This window comes from Colobus angolensis, unplaced genomic scaffold (assembly GCF_000951035.1).
Source record: "Colobus angolensis palliatus isolate OR3802 unplaced genomic scaffold, Cang.pa_1.0 Scaffold496, whole genome shotgun sequence".
NCBI lineage: Eukaryota > Metazoa > Chordata > Mammalia > Primates > Cercopithecidae > Colobus > Colobus angolensis.
Window position 1 is genome coordinate 427,666 of NW_012118443.1, and position 17,235 is coordinate 444,900.

The 17,235-nt window shown below is 36.6% G+C and overlaps 1 protein-coding gene across 1 annotated transcript in view; it reads right to left on the reverse strand.

The window, feature by feature from the left end:
• Positions 1 to 5,292: 5,292 nt before the first annotated feature.
• CPNE8 (copine VIII) overlaps positions 5,293 to 17,235 on the reverse strand; it is a 261,472-nt gene continuing 249,529 nt past the window's right edge. The window contains exon 20 of the mRNA XM_011959466.1: positions 5,293 to 7,166. Within this exon, the coding sequence (XP_011814856.1) occupies positions 6,978 to 7,166 (189 nt within the window). The 3' untranslated portion in view covers positions 5,293 to 6,977. The remainder of the gene's footprint in view (positions 7,167 to 17,235) is intronic.

A 17,235-nucleotide genomic window follows, 5' to 3' on the forward strand; every position in this document is an offset into this window, starting at 1 on the left:
TTGAAGCTTTATTAATCTCTTCTCTCCTGCTGCTGTCAGCCTTTTGACCATTTTTCTGGTAATTATCCCTGAAAACAGGAGAAGCTGTTGGTCTGTTTTCATTCAATTTCATGATTCTGGTTTAGAAGGAGGGAAAAATAAATATGGGAAAAGTGAGGTTTGGTGCTGCTTTAAAATTTTACAGATAATCTGAATTCGCTGAAATTCAGGCTTAAAATATTAAAATAGCAAGTTACTAATACAACATTCTTAGTAACCAATATTTTTATTCTATTCACTTTCACAATTCAGTTGATGACCTATTGAAAGCCAGGCCCTGGGTTATGTGTTAGAGAGAGAGATGAGTGAACAAGACTTGTCTGCTTCTTGCTCTCCTGAAGTTCATGGGCAAAACTGAAATACAGCCAACAGACCAGGAATTACAGATGTGATGAATGACAGGAGGATACACGCAGGGTGCTGTGGGAAGGCAGAACACGGAGATTCAATACAGTCCATATCTTCACGGAAGGACTTTATAAGGGAATCGTGTAAAGAGGAGATTTGAAGAACAAGCAGCAGCTAGCCAAGAGAGTTTGATGAGCATTTGAGGCAGAGATCATGCAATCAATCAAGTTAAATTACCTAATAAGAAACACTTGTTTTGAGTAGCGTTTGTATTTTTTTCAGGCAAGTCCTTAAGGAGAATAGAGAAAACACCTGCGGAGCATCCAGACCGTCACTAGGAAGTGTGTGTCCAGAAGTCCTCTTTTGAGTGACACAAGCATGGGGGCACATAGATAGACAATCAAAGACCTTTGCAGAGCAATGGGACTTTGGCATTTTCTCCCATCTTTCCCTACTCCTCTGGGTTCTCAGATGAAAATAAATGTGGTGAGAATACAGGACTAAGAGTAATGGCTAAGCGAATAACCTGCCTTGTAAAAGAAGAAATTGAGATGTTTCACTTGCTGCACAATCTGTAAGAAGGTACTTTGATAGCTCAGTATATTAAGTTTATTTAATAACCTCGTCCCACCTCGCTATTAAACAACCAAGTTGCCAGGTGTGCTCCAATTAAAGTTAACCTCTCTACTTCTGAGAGAATTGCAGCAGGAGGGTGCTTTAAGGACCCTTAGAAATATCACCATATTATATGAATGGTAAAAATCAAGTTTGGACATTTACTTGGTGTTTTCCCAAAATCAGACTGCCAAGATGGAAACTAAGGTTTTTTGACTCTCAGTAGACGGCACATTGACGAGTCACACTCCTTCCATTGAAGCTTCCAGCAATTTTATAACCAGCCTATAGAAGATATCAAGCACATATATAACTTTGGATTTAGGTTTCAAATCATTGATTGAAAACAACAGGATATCCTCAGAAAATAAATGAAAGATAAAAGTCACCTGTAATTCATCTTTCAAGACTGATCTGATGACCTGTCTCAAGATTTGCAAACCAATGTCACAGATTTTTTTTTTAAGGGAGATGCGTTAGGTCCATATAATGTTTAGGGACTTAAAAGTTGATGCTTGATGACCCAAAGTGGTTTCTAGTGATTGTCATGTCGTTTTCTCAGGCATCACCCACTTTCTTTGAAATCTGGTGCAGAATTGTCATCTAAAGTGCATGACAAATTTGCCAGTGTCTAAATTACAGTGTATGCCTTTTGCCATGGTAGAAAGTGATAGTAAAATAATTTTGTGAATTTTAAGCAGATTCTGATTTAAATAGTTTTAAATATTTGAAAGGTGCTTTATTTATTGTTTCTTGTCAGCATTATCTTGTAGAAAATGTAAGCGTTAACAAACTGGTTGTTCTCTGTCAAAATTACTGAACCGGTCTTATAACTTCTTTTAATTCACTTATTTCATAAGGAGAGAAAGATCTTTGTAAGGGTAGCTATTTTTAAAGCAACCTTAAGCATATTTATTCCTTTATCCTTCCCCCTAATTTGTGAGGTCAATGATATCCACCCATTTGACTGATAGCAAATCCCATCTGTATGAAATCAGCTTATCTAAATACATTAGGAATGGCCAGCAGGCCTGTTTCATGGAAATTATATTGGTGAATAACTTTGTGGCGAGAAAATCATGAGGTCATGGCCACTATCGCTTTAAAACTAAATGAGCAAATCTTTCGATCAGTTTGCTTTTGCTCTTTCCATAGTCAGAGTTCAGTGGTCATTTTCCTCTTAGAGTTTGACATTCAGAGCATCTCTAAAGCCCAGAAAATAAGAGCAAGGTTAGCTGTTGGGGTTGGGGGTGCGCTGATGAAGTATGAGGTAAGCAATAACCCTAACTGATGAGGTGTGAATATATTGCCTCAAATATTGCTCAGAAGTTTGTGATATGAATTAGAACTATTATGTCTTTGAGATAATCTTAGTACAGACATTATATTTGGAGACTTCTGTGTATTATGTTAGCATATTTTGCTTAAAGAAGAAAAGTAAGATTCTACACAGTAAAATGGTGGCTGGGGGTGGGGGTCATATCCATTTAAAGAAAAATAATTTTGTTATGGGCTACTCTGTGTTGGGAAAGTACTTCTACTTGGTATCTCCTATTCCAGGTTAAAAATATGAAATCTAGGAGGTGAGCATTGCTAGGATAATCATCTCCTAAGAGTTATAAACATAGCTTAGGCAATAACTCATAAGAAAATACTTGTTTGTTGCTTCTCTATTTCCCCTTTCACATTTCTGAAGGAAGCCCTTTACACCATGTGTATGTTCATGATATACCAAGTCTTCCCTTATCAAAGTCATATCTAAGTAACTAAGATCTGATGAAGAAAGGTTTTTTTAGAAAAAAAAATTGGTGCAAAGAATTATGTCAATATGTTTTTAAAATGTGCTTATTCTTAAGACCCATGTATCTGATCTCAGCACATCCCAGTATTTTGTAAAATGAAAGACTGCCTATTGTTAAATGATGCTCAGGTTTCGATAGAGCAAACAGAATTATACTTGGTGGGAAAGTGGGGTGAGGGGAACAGTCATGGTGGGGAGAAGAGGATGTCTTCTAGAACTGTGTTTATTCTAAGGCAATAACAAGGTTGAATCCCTTTGACTCTATGCTTTGATGTCCTCTGGGTCATCTGGTGATCCACTATTTCTGTGAGTGGTAAAATGTTTATGAAGAAGGTGGTGAAAAAGGCAAGAAAATTTTCCCAGGAATTCTATAATACACTGTAAAAAGATAAACAAGATTAACGCAAAAAAAAAAAAAAATTCTCATGAGGACATTCATGTCTTATTCCTCTGAACTTTATTTGCTACAATACATTTGCCAAGGAATTGTATGTGAATCCTCTTTCAATTTAATTTTAGTATAAATATGGTAGGGAATGTAAGTACAAAAAAATGAAGGTGGAACTGTAAGCAGAGGTTATTTAAGAAATAATCTCTGTAATGCAGTGCTTCCCTACCTTTAAAGACACACATTAAAAATGGGAATGTTTGTTAAAATATCCTGAGGTTAGCCAATGAACATGATGGAGGCTGGGAGCTCCAATTACTCCAGGCACTATGCACCACCACAAGGTGTATACCTGTAGCCCATCTGCAAGGCATAAATTTGTAAATCGTCTGTAACACACTGATGAGAAAGCTCTGCACAAGTGTGATTTTTTGCAAGTAGATTTCCATCTTTTGCATCTTCATCGGTAATACTCCACATGCACTCAAAGGAAACCTATTTGATCCTCAACTCAGCTGCTTATTTATCAGTAAATGTATGTGATTTGTGCTAATCACAAAAATTATTCTTTACTCTGAGTTTATGAAGAATCTGGCCACTGTCTCAATTACAGATATATGTAACACAAAGGCATTAAATAACCAAAATTCACACAAGCTGAAAGAAAAAGGTATGCTCTTCAGTAAAATATTTCACATTTCAGGTCTTCTAAGAAATAACCACATCCACCTCATCCTTGTGAGAGGTCTTTATCTCCTAAGTTGATGATGACACAGTAATAAAAAAAAAGTGTATGAGTCCATCTGTTATCTTGCCTGAGCCCGAAAAACAAAACAATCTATGCTCCAACCCTAATCCCAAATCCCCTCTCTTCCCACATTCACCACCACCAGAGTCATATCCATCTCTTCTTTTCTCTCGATATTGCATGTTGGAAGAGATAATTCAAAAAGTAGTAATTGAGTCATCCAATAGTCTTTAGTTGCAGTAATTTCACACTCTAGCTACACATTACAATAAACTGGGAAGCTTTTAAAATTTACCTATATCTAGGTGCCATTAAATACTATTCTATAAGGATGGAGAGACAAGATGCCCCAGATAAAGTAAAATAGTTTAGAAATAATCTGAGGCAATTAATATGCTAAAATGCAATACAAAGATGAGCTCATAGAAAGTACTGATTATTATTGTTAGCATTGAAGTTTTAAAGAACAAGGTTCAGAGGAGCTGGGGCTTGAGATGGACAAAGTGCAAAGGATATCCTCAGGTAAAGACCAGAGGAGAGGGCCTGCTGAAAGAACAGAGTATGAACACTATAGACGACTCCAGGTAAACTCAGAGTGGTTGTGGAAAAGGAGTGAGGTAGGCCTGGTTAATTTTAATATTCATTTGAGAAGCAATGGGAATTGGTATTACATAACTGGGCAAAATCAGATGATGGATATACTTGAAAATAACACCAAGAGTTCATTCTGGAGTTCAAATGATAATTAGAGGCTTTCATTAGAGAGGAAGGAAATGAGATTAGAAAGATAGGACAGTGCCCAAAGTCTTTGGGGTTCTCGAGGGCACCAGTTGAAGACTGACTTCTGCAGCAGGTTTAATGACTTGAATCTATCACCCCTTCTCAATACATACCTTTCTTGTTGCTCATTACTGTGTGAACATCCCTGATAACCAGCTTGCATGTACAACTATTACTATGCATTTGCCTTTATGGAACATGTCTCTGTGATTTCCTATTGCATAGCACCTAACAGCAACTAACAAACTTTAAGTTATAACAAATATTTCCACAATGGTAATGAGCTCTTCTCTAGTTATATAGTCTTGGATACATCACTTAATCCCTCCAATCTTGGTTTACTACATTTTTGCAATGAAGACACAAGATTTAAGTATTTTCTAATCTTATTTATAGCATTAACATCACATAAGTTTCTGATTATCATTCTCAGCCATATAAATGATAACATTTGTAAAGAGAAACTGCTTCATTCCTGGCCATTTACTCCCACTAGGTTTGAGCAAACTATTATTTATACAAGGAATTGTATAACTTTTGTTTTCTCTGGACAGTTCAAAAAAATAACTGATGTTTGACAAGAAGAAAAGAATATTGATCTTATTTATTTTTGTTTTATGGGTTGATAAAGGTAAATTTAAAAATCTGCAGGTTATACACCGTACTGGCATAAATAAGATCAGTAAATGAAATCATCAAACTCTATTGTCATTCATACATGAAATGTACAAAACAGTTATGATTTAAAGATTTTAATACATAATTAAAAATGGACAATTGAGTATTACATAGTTATGTAACATTGATACTGTTAGATATGTGGATGTATATATTCTTTCCAGTAAAATAGTTTCATGCTTATAAAAGTCACCCTAGGTCAACTTGGGACAAAGAAAACAATGTACAGTAGAAATAAACCAAGTATTAAATAGAATATATAGGTAAGGAAAAAATATTATAAAGCAGTTACATTTTTTACACACACACACACACAAATAAATACACTTTTCTATTATTTGAAGGCAATTCACAATCATTTCCAGGAATTCTGTGAGAATTTAAGGCCATTTGTTCTAAAGAAATGCTTTAATTTAGACACAACTTCACAAAACTGTAATTCTTGTAAAAACTGTACATGCAAAAACTCTTTACAATTATTCGTGGACAGGCAGGTCAGTATATAGGAGTAGGTTATTTCACAAATGTGTTGTGCACTAAGTCACATAGTTGTATATATTTAACTGAGAATTTCACAAAAGACTTCCAGCCTGTGCACCTTGCGTGGCAACATGGAATGGTGATAACAAGAAATCCCAATCAAGAGAGCCAGTATCCCTTTGAATTAAAATATCTAGACAAGATATAATGGAATAAAAAGTTTAAAACATCTGCTACATGGTTCACAGTTAAATAGTCTTGGTTTCAGTCTTTCTAAATATCATTATTATATCAGGATGCTACTTTTTACAAAGCATTTTCTGTGCATTTATAGATCACAATGTTTGACTTTTTCTAATTTCTACTTAGTGTTACAAAATACAAACCAACTGCGGTCTAAATTTAGAACCCAAACTCCATGAAAAGTGCATGTTCAACCAGGAGACACATCTGCCAGGCTTAGACTCCCATACTCAGCAAACATTGCTGAGAAACTGATTATTAAGCAGATGTAGTTTCTTAAGACAATCCAGTTACTGAGAAATAGAAAAGCATTTTTCCCTTCCCTTATTTGCAATTGTGTTTGTCCAGACATTCAAAGAGATATTGCTCTTGTGATTATAGCTATTGCAATTTAGAAGACAAAGGATTCAGTATTCAAAACTCTTATTCTTAAGAACGGTTATAAAAGTATTGAAATTTAAAAAGTAGTAACATGTAAACATTGATACAGAGACTGCTTTCCTATACACATAGCAGTCAAAGACAATATTTGAGTTAAAAACATAGTTTGTGCTTTTTCCCAACAATACATTGGAAATTAGCTGTTTCTGTTAAAAAAAAAAAAAAAAGATTTAGAGAAGACATCCATACTTTGCTTCAAGCATTTAAACAATTTTTCTGTTGCTCATGCAACAACCATATTTACAGTTTTGGTTTAGGAATAGATTTAATTTTGGATCCAAGAAAGCACATTAACCAGTACTGCTGAAACCAAACTGAGAAAAGTATCCCATTGCCTGGTTCATCACAGAGCACCAGGCACAAAGCATTAACTCAGCAGTTCTGATTTGTAGTGACATTAGCATTTCAGAGCGCAGTCATATTTGAGTCTGTAACACATGTGTAGGTGGGGTGTATGGGGGAGGTGCAGGTGATGGCTTGATTCCTCGGGCTCTCATATAGGAGAGAAACTGCTCAGGGATCTCAGCTAGGACGTCTTTCGCCAATCTAGCCATGCTCAATACGTGGTTTCCGCTTCTGTCAATATAATCCCTGAATGGCACAAACTAAAACAGAGATGAAAGAAAGTTACTTCACAGACTTTAGCAGGCTATGTAATAAACACAAAAAAATCAACACATGTACACATCTGGTCATAGGAAAATCAGGGAAACTGAGAGTAATGGAGAGATGGATAACAATTATACATTTTTAAAATATTCAATAGGCCAGGCACAGTGGCTCATGCCTGTAATCACAGCACTTTGGGAGGCCGAGGTGTCGGATTACCTTAAGTCAGGAGTTCAAGACCAGCCTGGCCAACATGGTGAAACCCCGTCTCTACTAAAAATACAAAAATTAGCTGGACGTGGTGGCACACCCCTGTAATCCCAGTTACTTGGGAGGCTGAGGCAGGAGAATTGCTTGAGCCCGGAAGGCAGAGGTTGCAGTGAGCCGAGATCATGCCACTGCACTTCAGCCTGGCTGACAGAGTGGACCCCCATTCCAAAAAAAAAAAAAAAAAAAATTCAATACACTACAAATAGCTGTAAGTGACTAAACTTACCTAATATATGCTTTATCTCAAAAGGAACACAATCGTTTTCTATATTTTTTCCCCAATAACTCATGTCACTTAGTCCTAATATGCTTATTATGTTGCCAAATGTCTTCTGCAGTTTTGGGTTCAATATCTAGCCTGAATCCCAACAGGATGGATCATTTAAGCTCTTTGGGGCTTGGTTTCCTCTCAAATGGAGTTAATACACGCCTAATTCAGCTTCCAATATAAAAATACTATCCAATTCTGGAAAAGAAACGAGTATTACCCAATTGAGGGTAAAATATAATAGTGTACATTGTTTAAAAAGTCCTAAACCCATTAAAGTATTTTAATTATTTCTATGAACAAAAAAATCACACGGAATATGAATATAGAATTCACACAGCTCATATTAATAGAAAGCTGAAATATTCAGTACATTGAGTTTTGCATCATATGTTGATTTTTTAATATCTATTATTTGAGAAGACAGTAAAAATGATCTTGGCATAAGATTTGAGTATATTTCCTATTGAAATATCATCATTCTAACAACACATATTAGGTTGGAGCAAAAAGTAATTGCGGTTTTTGCAGTAAAGTGCAGTTTTGCAGTGGCAAAAACCGCAATTACTTTTGCACCACCCTTAATAAAAATGATTACTATATCTTTATATATGTAATTACGTGACAGCCCTTATCAGCTCAACACCAAATGCTCCTGTAATAGATTGCCTGATTCCATTCTCATTTATAATGGTTACTTAAGTTAATAAACACTGTGCTGTTTGAGGGCATTAGTTCAATTTTCCCTTAGAGGCATAATGATGCTTGACACAACTTTGAAGTGATTGGAACTGTGAATGTTGTGATAATTTAAAAGCACAGTAATTCTAGGTCTTCAGAGAAAAGGCAAAGTGAAGATATTTTAATATGTTGAACAATTTGAGTACAATATGTAAAAATTTGAATTAAATCATTTTTTTCTCTGTATGAAGACAAAGAACAATCCTGTCTCATGCTGTAAAATACCATTTTACATTTATTTTGAAAATAAAATAAGTTTGCTTTTTATTTAAAGTTATTCAATATGTGCCTCTGGAAAACAATCATTATGGGAAGGCAGCATTTAAAATGGTCAGGTTGCTACAGGTAAACCAAGAAAAATTTTAAGAAATCAAAGATTAGGTATAATGCGCCTTGATTCAGTGAAGGTATTCTCTTTTAAAAGAAGAGAAGAAAATTATTCCTTTCTTTTTAAAATAAGGCATTACAAGCAAGCGCATGTATATGACTAAAATTTTACCTTATTTGTCTATACCCTATTTCCAGGAGGAAAGCTCAGAGCAGTTTTTAGAAATAGGTATTTAAAAGGTGACATATCTTTCTGCCACTAAGGGCAAGAAAGGCAGCTTGCTAAGGGTGCAGGGGAAAAAAAAAAACTAACAATAAATGCGATCTTTACTTCAGAAGAGAATGAGGAGAATCAGAACTTTTGTGAAGTCTTTATTCCCTAGCTATGGACAAGATTTGACATTTTTAACAGAAAAAAATCAAAGCGGTATAAAAAAATAAATTGAGGTTAATTTTCTCTCTGAAACTATAATTAGAAAAGAGAAAATAGGAATCAACATAGTTAGCGATTAATGAGAAAATATATCTAATTGTAACTATAATTTACTTCATTCTTATTCTAGAAGGTGCAATGCTTTAAATGTTAACATTTAGTAATGTTGGTATGGTTAATATACATGCAGTGGTCTTTAGACTTTTTTTTTTGAAGAGTTTTTCTTCTTTTTTTTATAGAAAATGGATGTAGCTAATGCACACATTTCAGGGAAATGTTGGCAAGCAGTTGATGCTTCTCTGTGGAAAGGGAAGATCTCCCCTGCTTTTATCTTACCTTTACCTCAACTTTGGTCTCATATTTTTAATTCTTTACCTTGCTTCTGCATTACGGACATTAAACTCATTTAAGTTTTTACCTCCCTCTTCTCAGAAACTTTGGAATTAGACTTCCCAGTTTCAAAGCCTGGTTCTGCTGCCTGTTGCCTGCATGATCTTGAGCAGGTTATTTTCTACTCTTTGCCTGTTTCTTCTTCTAGAAAATAAAAACCAGATGGCTTCACTGCAAATTCTACCAAAGTTTTAGAGAACTAACATGAATTATTCTCAAGCTATTTTTTAAAATTGAAGGAAAGAAACTGGCCAGCAACCTAGCTTAAAAGATCCTCCATAATGGCCATGCAAGTCTATGCACAGATGGAAGAATAGACACTGCAGGAGCTGGTAAAGTATTTCTTTGGTGGTCAGGACCAAGCCTTTCAGGTCCATTTCAAGATGGGTGAATAGGAACAGCTCTGGTCTGCAGCTCCCAGTGTGATAGATGCAGAAGATGGGTGATTTCTGCATTTCCAACTGAGGTACCTGGCTCATCTCATTGGGACTGGTTGGACAGTGGGTGCAGCCCACAGAGGGCAAGCCAAAGCAGTGCGGGGCATCACCTCACCTGTGAAGTACAAGAGGTTGGGGGATTTCCCTTTCCTAGCCAAGGGAAGCCATGACAGACTGTGACAGACTGTACCTGGAAAAAGGGAATACTTCTGCCCAAATACTGCACTTTTCCCACAGTCTTAGCAACTGGCAGACCAGCAGCTTCTCTCCTGTGCCTGGCTCGGTGAGTCCCATGCCCACGGAGCCCTGCTCACTGCTAGCACAGCAGTCTGAGATCAACCTACAAAGCTGCAGCCTGGCAGGGGGAGGGGCATCTGCCATTGCCGAGGCTTGAGTAGGTAAACAAAGCGGCTGGGAAGCTTGAACTAGGGGGAGGCCACCACAGCTCAGCAAGGCCTACTGCCTCTATAAACTCCATCTCTGTGGGCAGGGCACAGCTGAACAAAAGGCAGCAGAAAGTTTTGAAGACTTAAACAGCCCTGTCTGACAGTTCTGAAGAGAGCAGTGGTTCTCCCAGCATGGCATTTGAGCTCTGAGAATGGACAGACTGCCTCCTAAAGTGGGTTGCTGACCCCTGTGTAGCATAACAGGGAGACACCTCCCACTAGGAGCTGATAGACACCTCATACAGCTCAGTGCCCCTCTGGGATGAAGCTCCCAGAGGAAGGATCAGACAGCAATATTTGCTGTTCTGCAATATTTGCTGTTCTGCAGCCTCCGCTGGTGATACCCAGCCAAACAGGGTCTGGAGTGGACCCCCAGCAAACTCCAACAGACCTACAGCTGAGGGATCTGTTAGAAAGAAAACTAACAAACAGAAAGGAATAGCATCAACATCAACAAAAAGGACATCCATACCAAAACCCCATCTGTAGGCCACCAACATCAAAGACCAAAGGTAGATAAAACCACAAAGATGGGAAGAAACCAGAGAAGAAAAGCTAAAAATTCTAAAAACCAGAGTGCCTCTTCTCCACCAAAGGATCACAGCTCTTTGCCAGCAATGGAACAAAGCTGGATGGAGAATGACTTTGATGAGTTGACAGAAGTAGGCTTCAGAAGCTCAATAATAACAAACTTCTTCAAGTTAAAGGAGATGTTCTCACCCATCACAAGGAAGCTAAAAACCTTGAAAAAAGGTTAGACGAATGGCTAACTAGAATAAACAGCGTAGATAAGAACTTAAATGACCTGATGGAGCTGAAAACCATGGCACAAGAACTTTGTGATGCATGCACAAGCTCCAATAGCCGATTCAATCAAGTGGAAGAAAGGATATCAGTGATTGATTGAAGATAAAATTAATGAAATAAAGCAAGAAGACAAGATTAGAGAAAAAAGAGTAAAAAGAAACGAACAAAGCCTCCTAGAAATACAGGACTATGTGAAAAGACTAAATCTACGTTTGATGGGTGTACCTGAAAGTCATGGGAGAATGGAACCAAGTTGGAAAACAGTCTTCAGGATATGAATCATGAGAACTTCCCCAACCTAGCAAGGCAAGCCAACATTCAAATTCAGGAAATACAGAGAACACCAAAAGGTACTCCTCGAGAAGAGCAACTCCAAGACACATAATTGTCAGATTCACCAAGGTTGAAATGAAGGAAAAAATGTTAAGGGCAGCCAGAGAGAAAGGTTGGGTTACCCACAAAGGGAATTCCATTAGAGTAACAGTGGATCTCTCAGCAGAAACCGTACAAGCCAGAAGAGAGTGGGAGCCAATATTCAACATTCTTAAGGAAAAGAATTTTCAACCTAGAATTTCATGTCCAGCCAAACTAAGCTTCATAAGTGAAGGAGAAATAAAATCCTTTACAGGCAAGCAAATGCTGATTGATTTTGTCACCACCAGGCCTGCCTTACAAGAGCTCCTTGAAGGAAGCACTAAACATGGAAAGGAACAACCGGTACCAGCCACTGCAAAAACATGCCAAATTGTAAAGACCATCAATACTATTAAGAAACTGCATCAATTAATGGGCAAAATAACCAGCTAACATCATAATGACAGATCAAATTCACACATAACAATATTAACCTTAAATGTAAATGGGCTAAATACCCCAATTAAAAGACACAGACTGGCAAACTGGATAGTAAAGATCCATCAGTATCCTATACTCAGGAGGCCAATCTCACACGCAGAGACACACATAGGCTCAAAATGAAGGGATGGAGGAAGATTTACCAAGCAAATGGAAAGCAAAAAAACTGGAGGGGTTGCAATGCTAGTCTGATAAAACAGACTTTAAACTGACAAAGATCAAAAAAGACAAAGGCCATTACATAATGGTAAAGGGATCAACGCAACAAGAAGAGCTAACTAACCTAAATATATATGCACCTAATACAGGAGCACCCAGATTCATAAAGCAAGTCCTTAGAGACCTACAAAGAGACTTAGACTCCCACACAATAATAATGGGAGACTTTAACACCCCACTGTCAATATTAGATCAACTAGACAGAAGGTTAACAAGGACATCCAGGATTTGAACTCAGCTCTGCACCAAGCATGCCTAATAGACATCTACAGAACTCGCTACCCCAAATCAACAGAATATACATTCTTCTCAGCAACACATTGCACTTATTCTAAAATTGACCACATAATTGGAAGTAAAGCACTCCTCTCCAAATGTAAAAGAACAAAAATCACAACAAACTCTCTCTCAGACCACAGTGAAATCAAATTAGAACTCAGAATTAAGAAACTAATGCAAAACCGCACAACTACATGGAAACTGAACAATCTGCTCCTGAATGACTACTGAGTAAATAGCGAAATGAAGGCAGAAATAATGATGTTCTTTAAAACCAATGAGAACAAAGACACCATGTACCAGAATTGCTGGGACACATTTAAAGCAGTGTGTAGAGGGAAATTTATATAGCACTAAATGCCCACAACAGAAAGCAGGAAAGATCTAAAATCGACACCCTAATATCAAAATTAAAAGAACTAGAGAAGCAAGAGCAAACAAATCAAAAAGCTAGCAGAAGGCAGGAAGTAACTAAGATCAGAACAGAAATGAAGGTGATAGAGACACAAAAAACCCTTCAGAAAAATCAGTGAATCCAGGAGCTGGTTTTTTAAAAGCTCAACAAAATTGATAGACCACTAGCAAGACTAATAAAGAAGAAAAGTGAGAATTAAATAGATGCAATAAAAAATGATAAAGGGGATATCACCACTGATCCCACTGAAATACAAACTACCATCAGAGAATACTATAAACACCTACATGCAAATAAACTAGAAAATTCAGAAGAAATGGATAAATTCCTTGACACATATACCCTCCCAAGACTAAACCAGGAAGAAGTTGAATCTCTGAATAAGCCAATAACAGGCTCTGAAATTGAGGCAATAATTAATAGGCTACCAACCAAAAAAATCCGGAACCAGATGGATTCACCACCAAATTCTACCAGAGGTACAAAGAAGAGCTGGTACCATTCCTTCTGAAACTATTCCAGTCAACAGAAAAAGAGGGAATCCTCCCTAACTAACTTTATGAGGTCAGCATCATCCTCTTACTAAAGCCTGGCAGAGACACAACAAAAAAAGAGAATTTTAGACCAATATCTGTAATGAGTATCGATGCAAAAATCCTTGATAAAATACTGGCAAAGTGAATCCTGCAGCATATCAAAAAACTTACCCACCATGATCTAATCTGCTTCATTCCTGGGATGCAAGGCTCGTTCAAAATACACAAATCAATAAATGTAATACATCACATAAATAGAACCAATGACAAAAATCATACGATTATCTCAATAGATGCAGAAAAGGCCTTCAACAAAATTTAACAGCCCTTCATGCTAAAAACTCTCAATAAACTAGGTATTGATGGGATGGATCTCAAAATAATAAGAGCTATTTATGACAAACCCACAGCAATATCATACTGAATGGGCAAAAACTAGAAGCATTCCCTTTGAAAACCGGCACAAGACAAGGATGCCCTCTCTCACCATTCCTATTCAACATAGTGTTGGAAGTTCTGGCCAGGGCAATCAGGCAAGAGAAAGAAATAAAGGGTATTCAATTAGGAAAAGAGGAAGTCAAATTGTTCCTGTTTGCAGATGACATGACTGTATATTTAGAAAACCCCATTGTCTCAGCCCAAAATCTCCTTATGCTGATAAGCAACTTCAGCAAAGTCTCAGTATACAAAATCAACATGCAAAAATCACAAGTATTTCTAAATACCAATAACAGACAAACAGCCAGATCATGAGTGAATTCAATTCACAATGGCTACATATAAAATAAAATACCTAGGAATGCAACTTACATGGGATGCAAAGGACCTCTTCAAGGAGAACTACAAACCACTGCTCAACGAAATAAGAGGACACAAACAAATGGAAGAACATTCCATGCTCATGGATAGGAAGAATCAATATCATGAAAATGGCCATACTGCCCAAGGTAATTTGTAGATTCAATGCCATCCCCATCAAGCTACCGATGAATGTCTTCACGGAACTGGAAAAAACTACTTTATAGTTCATATGGAACCAAAAAAGAGCCCACATTGCCAAGACAATCCTAAGCCGAAAGAACAAAGCTGGAGGCATCACGCCACCTGACTTCCAACTATACTAGAAGGCTTCAGTAAACAAAGCAGCATGGTACTAGTACCAAAACAGAGCTATAGACCAATGGATCAGAACAGAGGCCTCAGAAACAACACTGCATATTCTCACTCATAGGTGGGAATTGAACAATGAGAACACTTGGACACAGGGTGGGGAACATCACACACCGGGGCCTGTGGGGGGCTCAGGGAGAGACAGCATTAGGAGAAATACCTAATATAAATGATGAGTTGATGGGTGCAGCAAAGCAACATGGCACATGTATACCTGTGTAACAAACCTGCACATTGTGTACATGTACCCTAGAATTTAATATAATAAAAATAAATAAGTAAATAAAATTGAAGGGGAATGAATTCTTCCAAATATATTCCACAAGGCTAGAACTACCCTAATACCAAAAACCAGAAAAGGACACAACAACAACAAAAATCTACAGGCTAGTATTCGTGATGAACATAGATGCAAACATCTTGAACGAAATACTAGCAAACCAAATACAACAGTACATCAAAGATTATATACCATGATCAAGTAGGATTTATCCCAGGAATGCAAGGATGGTTCAATGTGTGCAAATCAATAAATGTGACACATCATATGAACAGAATGAAAGCAAGAAAAAAAAAAACACAAAACACATGATCTCAATAGATGCAGAAGAAGCATTTGATAAAATACAACATCTCTTCAGGATAAAAATTATCTGTAAATTAGGTGCAGAAGGAACATACCTCAACACAGTAAAGGCCAATATGACAAACCCACAGCTAATATCATAGTGAAAGGAAAAAAGTTGAAAACTTTTCCTCAAAGAACTGGAACAAGAGAAAGATGCCCATTTTCACCATCCTTATTCAACATGGCACTGGAAGTCCTAGCCAGAAAAATTAGGCAACAGAAAGAAATGAACAGCATCTAAACTGGAAAGCAAGAGATTAAGTTATCCCTGTTTGCAGTTGACATGATTGTATACAAGGAAAACCCTGAGAATACCACAACACAACTGTCAGAAGTAATAAGGGAATTCAGAAAAGTTGTAAGATACAAAATCAACATACAAAAATCAGTGACTTTTTTTATGCCAATAGCAAACTAGTTGAAAAAGAAATCAAGAAAGCAATCCCATTTATAATAGCAAAAAAAAAAAACTAGAAATAAGTTTAATCAAAGAGGTGAAAGCTCTCTACAATAAAAAACTATAAAACACTGATGAAAGAAATTTAGGAAGACACACAAAAATAAAAATTTCATGTTCATGGATTGGATTAATATTTTTAAATGACCATACTACCCAAAGCAATCTACAGATTTAAAGTAATACCTGTCAAAATGCCAAGACATTCTTTACAGAAATAGAAAAACACAATCCTAAAATTTGTGTGGTGCCACGTAAGACTCCAAATAGCCAAAGCAATTCTGAGCCAGAAGAAGAAAGCTGAAGGTATCACATTACCAGACTTCAAAATATATTACATAGCCATAGAAACCAAAACAGGAAGGCACTGGCATAAAAACAGACACATAGACCAATGGAACAGAATAGAGAACTCAGAAATAAATCCACATATTTACAGCCAACTGATTTTTGCCAAATGCATTAAGAACATATACTGGGGAAAGAACACCCTTTCCATTAAATGGTGCTGGGATAACTGGATATCCACATGCAGAAGAATGAAACTACACTCTTATCTATCACCATATAAAAATCAACTCAAAATGGGTTAAAGACTTAAATGTAAGATCCTAAACTATGAAACTACTAGAAAAAAACCATAGGGGAAATGCATCAGGACATGAGTAGGCAAAAAATTGTATGAATAAAGCCTCCAAACTTAGGCAATAAAAGTAAAACTAGATAAATGGCATTATATTAAGTTAAAATCTTCTCAACAGCAAAGGAAGTAATCAAGAGAGTGAAGAGACAACATTTTATTCATCTAATAAGGGATTAATATCCAGAATATACAATGAATTCAAACAATAGCAAAACAAAAAACAAACCAAAAACCCTCAAAGAATCTGATTTTAAAATGGGCAAGTGACCTAAATACATATTTCTCCAAAAAAAGCCATACAAATGGCCAAAAGTAATGAGAAAATGCTGAAAAATCACTATTTATCAGGTAAATGCAAATCAAAACCACAGTGAGATATCATCTCATCCCAGTTAGAATGGCTATTACCAAAAAGACAAAAATGGCAAATATTGATAAGGATGTAGAGAAAAGGGAACTCATACATTGTTGGTGGGAATGTAAGTTATTACAACCATTATGGAAAACAGAACTACATAAGCTTCAGCAATTCCACTACTATCCACATGAAAGGAAACCAGTATGTCAAATAAAGAGCTGCATTCCCATGTTTATTGCAGCATTATTCACAATAGCCAAGATATCATATTGACCTAAGTGTCCATTAACAGATGAATGGATAAGGAAAGTGTAGCATATGTACACAATGAAATACTATTCCGCCATAAAAAATGAAATTCTGTCATTTGTGGCAACATGGATAAG